This window comes from Phascolarctos cinereus, unplaced genomic scaffold (assembly GCF_003287225.1).
Source record: "Phascolarctos cinereus isolate Bilbo 61053 unplaced genomic scaffold, phaCin_HiC Scaffold_726;HRSCAF=1367, whole genome shotgun sequence".
In the NCBI taxonomy this organism is placed as follows: domain Eukaryota; kingdom Metazoa; phylum Chordata; class Mammalia; order Diprotodontia; family Phascolarctidae; genus Phascolarctos; species Phascolarctos cinereus.
Genome location: NW_027556098.1, coordinates 42013953 through 42033024, shown reverse-complemented (window position 1 = coordinate 42033024; position 19072 = coordinate 42013953). Strand labels below are relative to the sequence as shown.

The 19072-nt window shown below is 35.0% G+C and overlaps 1 protein-coding gene across 8 annotated transcripts in view; it reads right to left on the bottom strand.

Annotated features, from left to right (window-relative positions):
* Positions 1–207: 207 nt before the first annotated feature.
* LCA5L (lebercilin LCA5 like) overlaps positions 208–19072 on the bottom strand; it is a 58167-nt gene continuing 39302 nt past the window's right edge. For 4 of the 8 annotated variants that reach the window (XM_078146485.1, XM_020973846.2, XM_020973842.2 and 1 more), the window contains exons 7-11: positions 18205–18289; positions 17909–17941; positions 9386–9498; positions 9061–9178; positions 208–315 (exon numbers count right to left, since the gene is read on the bottom strand). In XM_078146485.1, coding sequence (XP_078002611.1) covers positions 284–315; positions 9061–9178; positions 9386–9498; positions 17909–17941; positions 18205–18289 — 381 coding nt within the window. In that variant the 3' untranslated portion in view covers positions 208–283. Of the gene's footprint in view, positions 316–1256; positions 1388–9060; positions 9179–9385; positions 9499–17908; positions 17942–18204; positions 18290–19072 lie in introns of those variants that run through there. The other 4 variants (XM_020973847.2, XR_013482845.1, XM_078146487.1 and 1 more) reach the window with 4 other exon arrangements.

The following is a 19072-nucleotide window of genomic DNA, read 5'->3' as shown; positions in this document are numbered from 1 at the left end:
ATTCCATTATGCAAGTTTTCAGTGGCTTCTGTGAAAGAGTAACGTTTTCTTTGCCTAAGTGGAATTCTGCTATTTTGAATCACATATTTATTATGCAGTTTGTCTATGTCATGCACTGATACACTAATTTCAAACCTTTCTTTTCCTACATTATGATGTTCATTGCTTTCCCTTAACGGAATAATCATATGTTCTATTTTTGTTGTCCCTTGTTCTTCTTTCAGCAAATTAGGTTTCTTTTCTAGATCTTCTTTTTTCTCTCTTTGCCTTCCATTACTCTCCATTACTCCCTGTGTATGTCTTCCTTTAGTAAATCTACAGTAGAAAAATAGATAATAGAATGTCCTTTAAAATTAAAGTTTTTAAAAACAGCTTAATTGAAAGTTTACTTAAATTATAATTTTCCCAAATATAATTATTGCTGGTACTATTACTATTTCTCCTAGTTCTTTCCTTGCCATTAAATAATAAACATATTCACAATACAATCAGTATTATTACTGACTTGGGTTCATACGAAACATCTCTTCAAGAGCACAATACTTAAAATATTTTGCTGAATGGAAAGTCAAGTAAGTGTGGCAAATGTGGATGGCTTATAGTATCCATCCTAAAGAAAGATTTAAATCTTTTCCTTCATTCTTAAAAAAAGAAACAAAAAAAACCTTTCCATAATCTTCTTAAACTTTATTTTTTAAAAGTTTTATTGATAGTTTTTTGTCGTTTCCTAGTATGATTTCCCTTCCCTGACAAAGAACACTTGTTTGTAACAAAGAAAAATGGTTGAGCAAGACCAATTTATATAGTAACCACACCTAATATTTCACACGGTAGTTCTCTCATCTCTCTACAGAGAGGAGGAAGGTGCATTTCATCATCTATTCTCTTGGACCAAAATTAATCATTAAAATTAATCAGAATTTGGTTGCCTTTAAGTGTTGTTTTCATTTATATCATTATAATAATTGTGTATATTGTTATCTTGCTTCTGCTTACTTCATTCTGTAACAAGTTTTTCCAACTTTTTTTTTTCAATTTCAACTTTTAATTCCTCATCTGTATTATTCCTTATGGCATATTAATATTCCATTATATTTATATAACTCAATTTATTCAGACATCTCCCAATCAATGGGCACCCACTTTGCTTCTATTAATAATAGTTAGCATTTAGATAGTGCTTTAAGGTTTGTAAAGTGCTTTATTAATATTTCATTTTATCTTCACAACAGCTCTGGAAAAGAGGTCCTTATTTTTTGCAGATAAGGAAGCTGAGGGGAGACAGAAATTGAGACTTGATTTGGCTCACACAGCTAATAAATGTGTAGTGCTAGATTTGAATGAAGGTTTTCTCACTCCAGGTCCAGTGCTTTATCCACTGTGCCACCTAGATATCACAAAAAATTTTAATGAATATTTTAGTAGATATATAATCTTCATTATTGTCATTGATATACTTGGGATTTACAGAAGGATATTACAAACCCATTTTTTAAAGTTCAACTGAAAATATTAAGAGATGTTTTCTCTTGCCTAAATTCCTTTCCCAACTTTTCCTTTTAGGAAAATATGTAAAAAAGGTCAAGACTGTGGACTGTAGAAGCAACAGATACATCAATTGGCACAAAAATTTGCTTGTTCCTCCAAGGTACACTTAACTTCCAGTCCTTTTAGTAGAACCATGCAACAGACTAGAAGATGGCAGCAAAATATAGTGGGAAGTCAATAAGTCAATAAGTCAGAGAGGAGGTTCAGTGGGTAGAATGCTAGGCCTTCAATCATGAAGACCTGAATTCAAATTTGGCCTCAGACACTCAGTAGCTATATGCCTTATTTGCCTTAATTCACAGAAGAAGGAAATGGCAAACTACACCAGTATCTTTTCCAAGGAAGCTTCATAGACAGTATTGGCCTGCTGTGGTCCACAGGGTCATGAAGACTCAGACACGACTGAATGACTAAACAACAACAACAATGTCAGATACTGTGCTAAACACTAGAGATATAAAGAAATGGAAAAAAAATAGTCCCTCCCTTCAAGGATCTCACAGTCTAGTGGAGGGAGACAATATACAAACCACTAAAGGTCAGTTAGGTGGTGCCATGGATGGATTCATGAAGCAAGAGTCAAAAACATGTAAGTTCAAATATGGTCTTATACGAGCTGTGTGACTCTAGGCAAGTCATTTAACTTCTGTCTGCCTCATGAGTTTCCTCATCTGTAAAACTGGGATGATAATAACAACACAATAATAACAGAGAACCAGGGTTTTTCTGAGGATAAAATGAGATAATAGTTGTAAAGCACTTTGAAAAACTTGAAATAATACATATACATATATATATGTATATACACACAAACACACATACACACACACACACACACACACACATATATATATATATACTAGCTAGTATTATTACTGTTGTTATTATAGACAAACATTATTCACTAAAATATTAGATAAAAATATAGGATAAAAATGGAGATTATAACAGATGAAAGGCACTAGAATTAAGTGATTGGGAAAGGCTGCTTGCAGAAAGTGAGATTTTACCGTGAGACTTGAAACCAGAGAAACTAAGGCAGGATGTGGATGGAAAAAAATTCCAGATGTGAGGGGCAGCCAGTAAAAGTACATAGAATTGGGAAATGGAAGATTGTGTGTGAAAAAGAGCAAGGAGGCCAGAGCCACTAGATCTTAAGAGTACATGGAAGAGTGCAAGGTATAAGAAGACTGAAAAGTAGGAAGGAGCCAGGTTATGAAAGATTAAAAGCGAAACAGAAGATTTTATATTTAATTCCAGAGACAATAGTAGGGACTTTCTGGAGTTTATTGAGGAGGGGAGTAACAAAATCAGATCTGAGCTTTAGGAAGATGGCCTTAGAGGAGAGAAGGGGAGGGCTGCATATGAGAGATATTGTGAAGCTAAAATGGCAGTACTTGACAACTGATTGGATATAGGGGCAGCAAGAGAAAGTGATGTGTGTTTTCTTCCTTCATTAGAATGTAAGCTCCTTGAGGGCAGGGGCTGTCTTTCTTTTTCCTTTTATTTTATCCTCAGCCTTTATCATGGTGCATGGCAGATGGCACTTAATAATTACTTGTTGTCTTCCTTTCTATATCATTCTGAAGAGGTGGAAAATTCTTAGCTATTCAAGATATAGAAGAAATTATAGATGATACTATATATATATATATATATATATATGTATCTATCTATCTATCAGATTATATAAAATAAAGACTTTTCACAACCAAAAGCAATATATCTTGAAAAAAAAATTTCCATTTCATGCCTAGTAACAGTAGGTGTTACCCATGATTCTGTCCTGGGCTCTGTTTTCACTACTTTTCTCTCTATTCTCTCATTTGGTGATCTTATCAGCTCCTATGGTAATTATCTTCCCTATGCAGATGATTTCTAGATCTTTTATCTGGCCTTGTTTTTCCTCCTTATCTCCAGTACCACATCAACAACTACCTGCTGGACATCTCAAAATGGATCATAAGCATCTCAAATGCAACATATCCAAAATAGAACTCATTATCTGTCTCCCCAAAACCTACATCTTCTGAAATTCCCTATTACTATCAAGGTCGCCACATCCTCTAGTGAACCAGTTTTGCAAGCCAGGTGTCATCCTCAGTTCCTCTCTCTTACTCACCACAAATCCTTTTCCAAATTTTGTAATTCTTTTTCTTTCTTCTTTCATATTTTTCTTTTCCTTTTTCCCTTCCTTTCTCCCTCCCTCCCTTCCTTTCTATTCCTTTCTCCCTCCCTCCCTTCCTTTCTATTTCTTTCTCTTTCTTTCTTTCTTTCTTTCTTTCTTTCTTTCTTTCTTTCTTTCTTTCTTTCTTTCTTTCTTTCTTTCTTTCTTTCTTTCTTTCTTTCTTTCTTTCTTTCTTTCTTTCTTTCTTTCTTTCTTTCTTTCTTTCTTTCTTTCTTTCTTTCTTCCTTCCTTCCTTCCTTCCTTCCTTCCTTCCTTCCTTCCTTCCTTCCTTCCTTCCTCCTTCCTCCTCCCTCCTCCCTCCCTCCCTCCTCCTCCTCCCTCCCTCCCTCTCTCTCTTTCTTTCTTTCTTTCTTTCTTTCTTTCTTTCTTTCTTTCTTTCTTTCTTTCTTTCTTTCTTTCTTTCTTTCTTTCTTTCTTTCTTTCTTTCTTTCTTTCTTTCTTTCTTTCTTTCTTGTTTTCCAGAATTTCTTGAGTTCTCTCTACTCACACAACTATCATTCTAGATCACGTCCTCATCATCTCTTGCATAGAGTGTTACAATAGCATCGTAATTGATCACCCTGCCTCAGTCTCTTCTCACTCTAATCCATTTTTAACCCAACTGCTAAAGTGATTTTCCTAAAGCACAGGTCAGACTGTGGCATTCCTCTATTAAATAAACTCCACTGGCTCCCAGAACTAAATATAAAGTCCTTTGGCATCTAATTTTAATTTGGCATTCTTCACAACCTGGACCTTTCCTAATTTTCCAATCTTCTTACCTTCTAGTTTAATTGGTATGACAGTGAATAAGTAAATTAATTTAGATAGTGTTGTTATTTTTAGTATTTCTCCAATTACTTAGGTCTATCTTATTTCAGTAAAGAGTGTTTTAGTTATATTCTTATTGTTCCTAGATATGTCTTGGTAGAAAGATGCCCAAATATTTTATACATTTATAATTCAGTTATTTGGAATGGAGTTAATCTTTCTATTTCTTTCTGCTGGATTTTATTGATAATATACGAAAGGCTGATAATTTGTGTAGATATATTTTATGTCCTGCAACTTTATTGAAGTAACTAGTTGTTTCAGTTAATTTTTTAGTTGTTTCTTTTGGGTTCTCTTGATAAGTCATCATATCTTCTACAAAAGACAAGAGTATTATTTCCTCTTTGCCTATATTTATTCCTTTTATTTTCTTTTTCCTTTCTTATTGTCAGAAATAGCACTTCTGGCATGTTGATAAGCAATAAGGTGATAATGGATATCCTTTCTTTAGCCCTGGTCTTATTGTAAACTCCTCCAACATTTCTCCATTACATATGATGTTGACTCTTGCTTTTAGCTATCTAAAAGTAATATCTACATATTACTTACATATTTGGTAAAAGTAAATTTATTTTTATACTTTCTACCCTTTTCAGCTTCTATTGATATAATGAAGTGGTTTTTATCTGTTTTTTATTAATATGGTCTACTGTGTTCATAGTTATCCTGACATTGAGCCAATTTTGCATTCCTGGTACAAATTCAATCTGATTAAAGTATGTAATCTTTTAAATCTATTGTTATAGTCTCTTTGCTAACATTTTATTCCATATTTTTGTGTCCATGTTCATTAGGAATATTGGTCTATAGTTTTCTTTCTCTGCTTTGTCTCCCCCTGGATTAGGTTGCAAGACCATATTTGTATGATAGTAAGAGTTCAGAAAGAATCTAGTACAAAGTCTTTAAAAGTTGTTCCTGAAAAATTCACCACCAATGATACACCTCTCTAAAGTTAGGTAGGCTAGTTCTTAGACAAAAGATGCAGTCTGTGCTTAAACCCATCCTTAAAGCCTTTCCAGCTAGCATTCTGTTGGCACTGACATTGAGAATCCAGGGTTACTCCTATTCCATAGTGCAGGGGTGGGGAACCTATGGCCTTGAGGCCACATGTGGTCTTCTAAAACAATTCTGTAAAATTCGGATTCAGTCAAAAGGCCGCACTTAAGGATCTTGAACCCACCCCTGTTCCATAGTGAGTCATTTTACAATATGTGACATTTTACAATAACTCCAAAATTATTCATATCTTTTGGTCCTGTGATCCCATTATTAGGACAATACCCAAAAGGAGATACTGATATGACAAGTAATTACTATCTGTAAAAAATATGTCTATAGCACCATTAATCACAAAATATGAAAATAACAAGATATCTAATGATTAGAGAATGGCAACATAAATTGTGATATGTGAAAATAATGAAATACTATCCCATCATCAAAATTATACATATTAATTATAAATGACTATGAATACGGAAAGACTTATGAAGTGATATAGAATGAAGAAAGTACAATGAAAATAAGAGTGTACATGTAGACCACAACTATGTAAATAATAATAATAATAATAATGATGATGATGATAGCAAAGAAATATAGATGAATACAAAGAAAAAAGTTCAGGAGACAGAAAAAGACAGGATATTTTGTTACTAACTTGTTAAATGTAATATATATATACATTTAAAAATAGTTTAAAATAAATTATAAATAATGGAAGTTTATGATTTCATGCACAATATTTTAGAATTCTTTTTTGTATATTTGAATGTTTATTTTTGTTAATGCTTTAAATTTACAGTAAACAAAAAAAGGGAAATTTTTCATCTCATTTGTGCTCCAGTCTGCTTTTGGTTCATTTAGATTTTTATTCTACTGAATCCTTTCCAACATGGTATTTTTACTGGTAACTTTGTATAGTATAATCATTTAATTTTGCTTCATTAGCTTGTGATCTTAACTTAGAAACCTCCTTTTTAGTTATTTAAACATAATCCAAATTAAAAAAAAACCAACATGGCCAAAATCACAGTAATAGGGTCTTGGATTTTGGTTATATCTTCATTATGAAATTAGTAGTAAGGGTTAAATAGAACATCTTTTAAATCATGGTATTTCTGGTGCCAGGGTGGGTTTTGGATATACTTGGCAATAATCCAGTTATCCTACTGTGAGACTTTATTTCTTATTTATAAGAGATGAATTATTGTTTATGATTCTGAGTGTTGTTTTACAAAGTGACCTACAAAATGAAAAAACAATGAGTAAATAGAATCATTTTTATTATGACTTGAACATTTATGGAAGCTTGAACATATTCCCTCTGGAATGGAAAAAAAAAACCTGTCTCCTAAATGTGGTATCAGAGAATCACATTGGAAGGTAACTCAGAGAACAATTAGTTCAGGCTGCAAATGACTGAGAATATCCTTTCAGTTCTAGAACATGTGATGATCTTAGTCTTTAAGATCTCTAGTGAATAGAACCTGCTAACTGCTGAGGAAGCCCATTCCATTTTGGGAAAACTTTAAGTGTTCATTAGTTTCTCTTTAGATGTAGTTAAAACCTGCCTCTCTGTAATTTCTAGCTTTTGCACCTATATTTATCCTCTGGGGCTAAGTTGAACAAATCTAATACCACTTTTACTTATCAGTCTCTTCAAAATAGATATTGTGAAAAGGGAATATGTGGAGGAAAAAGATAAATATCCAATTATAGAAATAAATATAATACGTATAAATATAATATAAATAAATATAATAAATAAATAATCCAATTATATTCTCAAACATAAGAAAAAGTCATGATGAACTATCCTTAAAAATACATAAACTGTAAAACTTTCTGTATCTTTTTTGGAACAATATTCTATAAATGCAATGCTCCCATGAAAATTTTAATTCTTAATAGAATGTAATATTGATTCAAAATTTAATTTCAAATCTGATGATCCTTGTTAATATATTCTTTCCCATTAACTTTGCTTGTCCATTAAAAACGGACACTTTAAGAACTTATATGAAATGAATTTATGGACTGTATAAAACTTCATATAACTTGATAGAGACAAAAGATTACACTTACAGATTTAAGCTCTCTTATTTCACAATATATTCACTACTGATTAACTGCTAAATCTAAATACGTCATCTGTAGGCACTGCAAAACCATGAGAGTAAGTTTCTGTAGCCCTCCTGTGGATATTTGCTTAGTTATTCAGTTATGTCCAACTCTTCCTGACCCTGTGGACCATAGCACACCAACACTGTCCATGACATTTTCTTGGCAAAGATACTGAAATGATTTGTCATTTTTTTTCTCCAGTGGATTAAGGCAGAGGTTAAGTGACTTGCCCAGGGTCACACGGCTTGTAAGTGTCTGAGGCCAGATTTACACTCAGGTCTTATTGACTCCAGGCCTAGTACTCTGTCCACTGCACCACCCAGGCATCTAGGAGACAGGAAGACCGAAGTTCAAATCCAGCTTTAGACACTTATTAGCTTAGTGATCCTACGCAAATTGCCTAACCTTTGCCTGCCTCAGGATGCTCGTGTATAAAATGGAGACAATAATAGCACCTGCTTCCAGGGCTGTTGTGAGGCTCAAATGAGATATTTGTAAAGAGCTTAGCATAAAGCCAGGCACATAGTAGTGATTAATAAATGCTTGTTCCTTCCTGCTTCCTCCCTGTTTTTTTTGTTTTGTTTTATATTAATTATTTCATTAAGGTCCTTCCAGATTTCCTTATATTCTTTATACATTAAAAAAAACCCCTTAATTGCATTAATATGCCACAGTTTATTTAAACATTTACCTACTATTGGGCATTTAGATTGTTTGCATGTTTTCAATTGCAAAAAAAATACTGTTTTATAAATCTTTGAATAGATAGAGCCTTTTCTTTTACTTACTTTTCTTTTGATAACTTTCTTATGGTATATCACCAAAGATTATTGGGTAAAAGGGTATGATTATTTTTGTAACTTCAATAAAAAGTTATCAAGCATTTTACTATGTCCTGCATTGGAAAGAATGCTTTCCAAAAAGGTTATACAAGTTTGCAATTGCATCAATATTGTTTCTCTGGACCACCAACTACAAGTTTCATTGTTTTTAATTATTTTTGCCCTGTAAGGTAGAATTTGGAATTTCTTTAATTTGTATCTTCTTTTGATTACTAGTGAAGTTGAATGTTTTTCAAATTTTCATTAACAGTGTTTTTATTCTTTTATCAACTATTTTAAAAATCTATTCTTAAAAATATTTTGTTTGCGGGGCACCTAGGTGGCGCAGTAGATAGAGCTCTGGCCTTGGAGTCAGGAGGACCTGAGTTCAAATCTGACCTCAAGACACTTACTAGGTGTGTGACCCTGGGCAAGTCACTTAACCCCACTACCTAGCCAAAAAGCAAAAAAAAAAATTTGTAAAATTCTGTAATGAACATTAAAGATACAAAGAGAAGCATTCATTTCTCCAATTTGTATAAGAACAAAGGACACTTTAAGACATACCTTTATACATTTTTTCAGGATCTTCTTCATTTGGTAATTTAATGATATCATGGATTGCTTCACGATTAAAATAAATTGATTTTTCTTTTTTAGCATCATTTCCTGTGGGTTTAACCTCCTGTAATTCACATTAAATTTAGAATAATTGCAAAAGATGAATTTTTCTCCAGGTAATTTTTTTTCACACTAGTGAATAGAATTATTTGTTGTAATTAAAAATGATTTATATAAAAAGAAAAAACTTAGCATCAGAATCCAAAACTTGGGGGGGGGAGGGAAATGAACAAAACAACTTAGAAAACTTGAGATTTCAGATTTGTTGTACCTTAGTTGGCAGAGATATACTATCTTTTGTATTTTTCTTCAATTGATGTGGAACTAGACATGGAAATAGATGGTTTTTCTTTTCTGTTTGTATGGATTTGGTTGGTGGTGAAACTACAAGGAAGATTAAAAATGAGGAAATATTGTTATTTATTGGTTTTGAAAACAATAAAAATTATAGCCACAAATTAAAATTGAAACATGCCATAACCCAGGTTTCTAGCCAACTCTAATGCATTTTGAATGAAACTCTCTTAACTAGTGGAGAGAATGCTAACATGGCACTGCATGACTGCATGAGGGATGGAATTGCTGTAAGAGCTTTGGAAAGGACTTTTTTGTTTCTTTAAGAAACATGTGGTTCTAGACTATCTGTGGGGAGAGACTTATAACATGAAAGACTTAGGAAGTAAAAGGAAGGTTAGCTAAACCAGCCCCTCAACAAGCGTCTCTCAGTGGAACTGAGATCTAATTTCACACTCATCCAAAGAGCTCATTTACTTGTGTGTATTTTCTAGTATATTTTAATCTACTTGATTTATCTGATTTCTGTTTGCAATCTGCTTAGACAAATAGGTTACTCTCTATTCCCTATTTGTATAATCAGATAGGAAGTGGATAAGAAAGTATGTGTAAATTTGGAGCATCTTACCCCCCCTTTAGGGGATAAGTGGACCCAGTGGTTATAAAATATAAGGATACTGCCTGTTGGCCAAATGTTAAACAATACCCATTGTCTGAAGGCCAAATTGAGGAAATAAAGCCAGTAAGTAATCTAGGAGCTGGAAAAAACAGAATAACTAAAAAGGAACATTTTCTGTATAATCCTCCTCTCTTGCCAATGAAAAAGGAAAATCTGTTAAGGATGGTCGACTTCTTTAATGCTTTGTATGGAATTTTCTCATCTTTTTGTCTTTACATATTTTGTCTCTACATATTTATCAAAGGTACCTTCTGGGACTCCTTTAGAGAAGAAGGTTTAAAAAAATGAACTAATGTGGTTTGAAGTTAAAATACAATATCTTAAGAGATGGATATCCATTAGCCTGGTCACTTACAGAAAGTAGCCAGTGTTTTTCTGGGTTTTGAGTGAACTAGCACTATCTATGTGTACTTATTTTCTTAATTTCTATTGATTGATTTTTACAACAGGTGAGTTTAAACTCAAGAAGAAGGGGAGAAAAGGAAGAAAAGGATGTTAAATGATTTTTTTAAAAAAGCTTAGTAAACTTTTTATTGTTAACTGTTATTGTAACAACATAACAGAAATAATAACTGTATCTGCCCTAAGCTGTGATTAGTGAAACTTGCAACTGAGGTAAAATCTCTTAGGACTATAATTTGATACTGTTCTGAGTTTTGACTACAGGTATAATTGTCTGAATTGTCTTTAAGCCAATAGCCCACCATCCAAGAAAAATGCCATGGGCTGTCCAAAGGAAGTGTGATCTGACAATTGCTAGAGGTGATTGTCTATGCCTGGGAAAGTTGAGGGGGTGAAGGCTGGGCTGTCTTGACTCCGTTTCCCCACTGCTATTTCCTTTCTGAACAGGACATTTTCCCACCTGGTTAATTCTGAGTCTGGCTATGATACCCTGTAAATATTATAGAACTTTGCTACATGATTGGCTGTTAATTATGACTTTTACCTGGAATCAAACAGAGCTAAGGGAGTTTTCCCCCTGTTATGGCTTATGGCAGGTCAGTCTGTGTCCTTGAAAGGGCACTCTTGATATTGTCATAACCAGGTCCTACATTTTCCCTTTCATAGCAAATTTCTAAAATTAGGGCAGGTGAACTATAGAAGATTTTTTCATTGCAATACTAAATGTATTAATTAATAAATTAATACTAAAACATCTCTCTGAGTTACTATAATAGGATGCAAGTGTGAAAGATTTTACTATTTTAAATCTGAATTTGAGGTTAACTCCATATCCTAAGTAACCAGGGAAATGTGTTCTTAGGCTTGCCATCACTCCCCTTGCTAATAGTTAAATATTCATGTATAAAATTAGATCCTTAAAGTATCTAATTCTTTCAGGATGATATAAGGATAATATATATCCTTAAAAGTAGAGGATAAGATAAAGATGTTAAAGTTTTTTTAACTTAATGGAGTAGAAAATTTTGAGAAGGTAAGATTAGATTGTTTTGTCTAAGAACTAGGAGATATATATTTCCAAATGTTTCTAATGGGGTATACATGTCTTGAGTATATTTTAGTAATGAGTTCTCAAAATTGGATTAAAGATTTTACATATAAAATTACATTAATAATTGCAAAGAAAATTTTAAATCATTTCTCCCCCTTCCCCATTTTGAAATCTCTGACTCTCTGATAATATTAAGAGACAGAAGGGCTCATTTTACAAGTCAGGCCTTCATGGATCCTTGAAAAAAATTTTTTTTTTTTTAAAGATTCTTCCTTTAGCCTGTTGATGGCATTGTATCTATCAAGTATGGGGTTTGGGTCAGGCTAGAAAGAGCAAGTGGTATATAAAAACTGAAATTCTCTGAAATTTCAGGTGAACTATGGGTTTCTTATTTGATAGTCATTTAGCTCTGTCATTAATAAGATTAGCTCCATAAGGTCTGAACTGGTTTTCACCGTATGGACTGGAAGGCCAATAAGCCAATAGGAGGGCCAAAATTAGATTTTGTGGGGTTTTACTAAATTATCACTAGTAGGTTTTATCAACATTACCCAGAGAATTTCCACAAGTGACCTGGAACCTGATGATTGTTAAAGAAATACCTCCACAAACCTACTCTGATCCATCCACAGATGCTTGAGTAACACACAGGAAATGCTTGCCAGACACCTGAATATCATGGACACTGCCAAAGGACTTGATACCCCTGAAGCTACAGTTACATTAGATTTTATTATTCACCTTGTTGTCATTTTGCTTGTTTTTATTAGTTCTGTTTGTGTTAAGGACCCATTACCTATTCCAAAAGCTGCATATCATTTCTGCTTGAAGAAAAAGAATATTTCTCCTCTCCAAAGCTCTTCTATCAGCTTCTCCCCTAATACAGTCACATAATGTTGTGTCAACCTTTTCTTCACTAATTAGGTAAATGTCATGTAAATGCTCCAGACTTGGCTAAAAAAACCCTCTGTTACAGTGTAATTTGGAAGTACAATGGAACAAAGTACATCTTTCAAAACTACTCCAATTACAACATTTTCTCTCTTTCCTTTACCTTTTACAGTCATCTTGCTTTGCATGCTTCTTGGTCACATGGTTGACATGGTGTGAATGATACAAAGCAAGTAAAGTGTGAAGAAAAAGGGAAACAAAAGCCTTGAGGATACAGAAGAGGAATACAGAGATACAGTAATGATATAGCAGGTAACATTGTGGTGAACACTATTAAATCTTTGGCTATTAGCAAGGGGTCACAGCCCTATATCTTCTGTGAGGAAGTGTATCTCTATCAAGTCTAGATTTCAGATTAGTTGTGACATTATTTTCTACTATACTTAAATAACTTCTTTGTTGACAGCATCTTGATTTGCCATTACTTTGAGTTACAACTTGCAGCTTAGCAGAAGCTCAAAAAGGAAATTTGAGATTTTTTTTCTCTGAAATGAAAATATTTACTTACCTCATTATGCCAAACTGTGGGTGAGAGATAATTAATGTACCTCTTTAGTGCAGAGAAACATTTAGATATTAAGCATGGTAGGTAGACTCCCAAGTCAGCTTGCAAAAGCATATTTAATCCATAATATACTTAGTACACTTATCATAATCAACACATATAAAAATGTTTGCATGGAAAAATGTATTAAGGGGGAGACGGAGCCAAGATGGTGGAGTGAAAGCAGTGACTTGCTTGAGCTCTCCCCCAAACCCCTCCAAATACTTGTAAAAAATGGCTCTAAATAAATTCTAAAGCAGCAGAAGCCACAAAAAGACAGAGTGAAACAAATTTTCAGCCCAAGACAACCTGAATGGTTAATTGGAAAGGTATATCATGCCAGGCTGTAAGAGGAGCGCATTTTAGTGTGGGCGCACAGGCCTCAGCAAACCTGGAGCAGGCCTCAGAGGACTGAATCACAGGCAGCTGTGGTTGTTTCCAGACTTCTCAACCCACATATGCCAAAGTCAACTTAGAAGGTCAGTGGGAAAAGTCTGTTTCTGTGGTGGTGAGAGAGAAGTATGTCGGGGTTCCAGCCCCATTCCCTAAGGTTGGCCCTGGGGTGGCGGCTGCTTCCTGAGCTTCCGGCCCAAAGACTGAGGGGGATTGCAGGGATCTCTCTGCTGGTGCAGGATTTTCTTGCTTTGACTGTGCTTGGATCTGGGTCACAGTTCTAGTTGGTGGTCCTGGGGCAAGGAGGAGCACTGGCATGGTGGAGCTTGTAGTGGTGGTACAGAGAAAACCCTCCTCATAATGCCAAGATAGAAAAGAGTGCTTGTGGGCAATCATAGACCAGAGCACAGGCCAGGAAAGGAGTAAACACCTCACCCTTGATGATAGCACTTTGGAAGAACTGAAAATTTACAGGTCCCTAGAAGTATCTCTGAAAACAGCTGCACAAAACCCCTGAAGCTTGGGACAGTACATTCTCCACACTGGAAATAGACCCTTACCTTAACAAAGAGTTTGTAACTCAAGTAATTGGTTGGGATCATGAGCAAGCAGTGCAAAAAGAGTTAGACTATATTATCTTTGGTGACAAAGAAGATCAAAACATACAACCAGAAGAAGACAACAAAGCCAAAGCTCCTACATCAAAGCCTCTAAGAAAAATATGAATTGGTCTTAGGCCATGGAAGAGCTCAAAAAGGATTTTTTTTTTTTGGCAATTGGGGTTAAGTGTCTTGCCCAGGGTCACACAGCTAATAAGTGTCAAGTGTTTGGTTTCAGGCTGGATTTGAACTCAGGTCCTCCTGACTTTAGGGTTCTATCCATTGTGCCACCTAGCCGCCCCCTCAAAATGGATTTTGAGAAGCAAGTAAGAGAAGTAGAGGAAAAACTGAGAGTGATGCATGAAAATCATGAAAAACAAGTCAATGGCTTGCTAAAGGAGACCCAAAAAAATACAGAAGAAAATAACACCTTAAAAAACAGCCTACCCCAAATGGCAAAAGAGGTCCAAAAAGCCAATGAGGAGAAGAATGCCCTAAAAAGCAAAATTGGCCAAATGGAAAAGGAAGTCCAAAAGCTTACTGAAGAAAATACTTCCTTAAAAATTAAAATGGAGCAATTAGAAGCTAGTGACTTTATGAGAAATCAAGGCACTGTAAAACTAATCCAAAAGAATGAAAAAATAGAAGAGAATGTGAAATATCTCATTGGAAAAACGACTGACCTGGAAAATAGATCCAGGAGAGAGAATTTAAAAATTATTGGACTATCTGAAAGTCATGATCAAAAAAAGAGCCTAGACATCATCTTTCAAGAAATTATCAAGGAAAACTGCCCTGATATTTTAGAACCAGAGGGCAAAATAGAAATTGAAAGAATCCACTGATCACCTCCTGAAAGAGGTCCCCAAAGGAAAACTCCTAGGAATATTGTAGTCAAATTCCAAAATTCCCAGGTCAAGGAGAAAATATTGCAAGCATCCAGAAAGAAACAATTCAAGTATTGCAGAAACACAATCAGGATAACACAAGATTTAGCAGCTTCTACAGTAAGGGACCGGAGGGCATAGAATATAATATTCCAAAGGGCAGAGGAGATAGGATTACAACCAACAATCACCTACTCAGCAAAACTGAGTATAATCCTTCAGGGTAAAAAATGGTCATTCAGTGAAATAGGGGACTTTGAAGCACTCTTGATGAAAAGACCAGAGGTGAATAGAAAATTTGACCTTCATATACAAGACTCAAGTGAAATATGAAGAGGTAAACAAGAAAGAGAAATTATAAAAGACTTATTAAGGTTGAACTGTTTACATTCCTGCATGGAAAGATATTTGTAACTCATTAGTCCTTTGTCAGTATTAGGGTAGTGTATATATATACACATACATACACATACACACACACACACATATATATGTATACATAGATAGATAGATAGATAGATAGATAGATAGATAGATAGGTAGATAGATAGATAGATAGATGGCACAGGGTGAGTTGAGGATGAAGGGGTAATATCTGGAAAATTAAATTAAGGGGTGAGAGGATTATACTGGGAGAAGAAGAAAGGGAGAGGTAGTAGGGGTAAATTGTCTCATATGAAACAGACAAGAAAAGGCTTTTACAGTGGAGGGGAAATGGGGGAAGGTGAGAGGGAATGAGTGAATCTTATTCTCATAGGATTTGGCTTAAGGAGAGAATAACATGCACACTTGGGTATGGAAATCTATCTTACCCTACAGGAAAATAAGGGGTTAAGGGGACAAGAGAGCAGGGGGATGATAGAGGGCAGGGCAGATTCGGGGAGGGGATAATCAGAAGCAAACACTTCTGAGGAGGGACAGGGTCAAAAGAGAGAATAGAATAAATGGGGGTAGGATAGGATGAAGGGAAATATACTTAGTTTTTCACAACATGACTACTATGGAAGTGTTTTGCATGACTACACATCTATAACCTGTATCGAGTTACTTCCCTTTTCAATGAGGGTGGGTGGGGAGGGAGGAAGGGAGAAAATTTTTAATGCAAAGTTTTAAAAACACATGTTAAAAATTGTTTATAAAATAAAAAAAAATAATAATAGAAAAAGTATTAAGAGTTTCAACTTGGAATACCAGACAACCACAATTCCCCCCACTGTCAGGGATCAGAAATTCTTCCTCATTAATTCTGGCCCACTTCATTCATTGACAATTACTCCTTTAGCTTTAAGTATTGATGGAGGTTCCAATTATATGAGGCAAGAACACTAGCAAGTGATAAGGGATAAAGAGGTGGGGATTGGAGCCTACGTGGCTGGGGAGGCTTTGTTAGACGCTGAAGCAGGGGCTGATGTACAAAAGTAGGGAGGGCAAAGTTTGTGGTGAAGACAGGGCTCTGGGAATTAGGAGTGAGATGAATTTTGAGTGTAAGGAGCAGGGCTAAGGCTAGGCAGGGGAATTCTAGGGTAAATTAGGGCAAGACAAAGGCCTGAATGAGGTGAAGTTTAGGGATTCAGTTTCAAGAAGATATATTAATGTATTCCCATACCAGGCACTGGTGGGTACTTTGGATTTTAAGGGTAAAGGCTAACTGTGAGAGAGCCAACATTTCTTGACAATAGTTGATTTTTTTCTTTGTTAAGATATTTTATTAAAAATTTAATATTTAACATCAATACAACAAACTAGACTTGTCTATGAGAGTAAGATATGCTGTGTTCATTTAACATGATTAACTAAATTTCCTTTAATACTGTAACACTCTATTCTTACCTAGTTAGGGGAGGATAATGGGATAAGCACAGTAAAGTCTGGTTTATTGTGGTTCTCCCTTCCCCTAGAATTGTAACCATAGAGATAATACCAGAAATCCCCAGAATCCCCCAAGTTGTTTTTACTTTGAAGGGACTGGAAAAGAAATGGCCAGAAAGAAGAGCTCTAGGTATACATGTTGTCTATGAATTCTATGTGTTTGCTAGGATGTGCCAGCAAAGAGAAGCATAGGGCGTTAGAAAAGAGACCAGAACTGGGGCTGAGATGCTGCTGCCTGCAAGCTGAGGTTATAACTCGATGGAGGCACCAGTGAAAACAAGAGGAAGCAGACAGGATCAGGGAGGTACGTAAGCCTAACATTGTACTACTGTTCTTTCCTTTCTTAGTCACTGGAGCAGGGAAGCTGATCTCTGTTCACATGTTCAGCCATTTTACTTCTCATTTTCCTTCTGAATGAGGGAGAAGAGGGAGGCCTTTTACCAGAAGTCAAAGCAATTGGCATCTCAAAGCTTTATTAATTAATATCTTATTCTTGTCACTGTGAAATTTGAAGTTGTTATTTTTAAAAAAACCCAACAATTAATATGATTATGAATGCAGGCCTGAGAGAGGGGAAGCCAAAACCTAACAAGGAGAGTTTTTTTCCCTAGAGCAGGCTGGATCAGTGCTGAACAAACAAATAATTATATTAACATGTTATTGATATGCTATCGATGTGCTATTAATAATAACCATAAGCTTCCAAAGTACATTCATACCTATTAATGTGTTCATATCATACTTCTGAGCCTTTTGCTTTTGATCCCAGAGAGACAGAGAGATTGATAAGGCAAATGAGACTGAAAGCCTCCTGGAATAGTATTTGGTGCTAAATTTTTGTCTGAAGGCACCTTGACACTTGCTGACACTGTTGTCAGTCTTGCTGGGCATTGAGATCCCTTTGAACACACTCATATCCTACGGGACCTCTTTTTTATGGGCCCCACTTCTACTAAAAGATGTGGCATCTGCTAGAGCCAGAACATCTGTAAGAAACTTGGTTCCTTCTGACTTTTTAAGTGCTAAGAGTTTGTAAAGATAGGGCATCCTCATTTCAGAACTGCTTTCCAGCTACAAATGAGAATTTGAATTTACCATTAAAAAGAAGGCAGTTAAAAATATTACCTTTGAAAGATTCAATGGTCTTCTCATGGTTTCCTAAAATAACAAATAACTAATCAGTAAATTATGTTTTTTTCTTCCTTCTCTAAAATAAGAATTTGAATGAGAATTTAGGCTAATGATCATTGTGTGACTAGAACTGACAGCCAAAAGATTTTGACAATACCTGGATTGGAAACTGGGAATGAAATGGAACACTTTTGGATTTTAAGGATGGATTCTATAAGATTTTTTTAATTTAATGAAAACTACAATTGATTTTATTTTCAAAATAAAAAAGGGAACTCATTCAGATTTACCTTTTGTTTGCTCATCTTTGTCAAATAAATTTTTAAGGAACCGGTTAGTATATATATTTTTTATATCAAGTTCTCGATCTTTTTCCTAAGAAAAAAGCAATATAACACTTTCTTTAATAATAGCTAATATCCATATAGCTCTTACCAGGTGCAAGGCACTGTTCTAAGTGCTTAATCATACACACACACACACACACACACACACACACATTTTTTTTGGCTAGGCAATGAGGTTAAGTGACTTGCCCAGGGTCACACAGCTAGTGCTATGTGTCTAAGGCTGGATTTCAACTCAGGTCCTGAATCCAGGGCTGGTGATCTATCCACTGTGCCTCATAACTGCCCCAGTGCTTTATAATTTTAAATCTCCTTTGATCCTCACAACAACCCTGGGAGCTAGGTGCTATTATTATTCTCATTAAAGAAGATGTCAAGACAGAGTTTAAATGATTTTCGCAGAGTCACATAGCTAGTAAGTGTGTGAGGTCAGATTTAAACTCAGGTCTTCCTGACTCCAGGCCCAGGATTCTGTCTACTGTGCCATTAAGGGCTTCCTTCTATCATCCTTGGTATGATGCTCCTAAATGCAAGTATTATAACACTGATTTGAAGCAGACACCTTGAGGAACAAGCAAATCTCACCTGTTTTGTTCTTTAAATTATTGCCAAAGTAAAATTAGTTTATCAGTATATTATAGTTTATTATTAGAATTCCAAGCTAAGTTTAGTGATGTACACCTGTAGTTCTTGCTTCTCTAGAGGCTGAGGTTGATGTAGGAGTTTTGAGTTGTAGTAGGGCTAATGGAGACCAAGTGTCCATACCAAGTCTGATACCAGTTTAGTGAGCCCAGGGAGACAGGGGGCCACC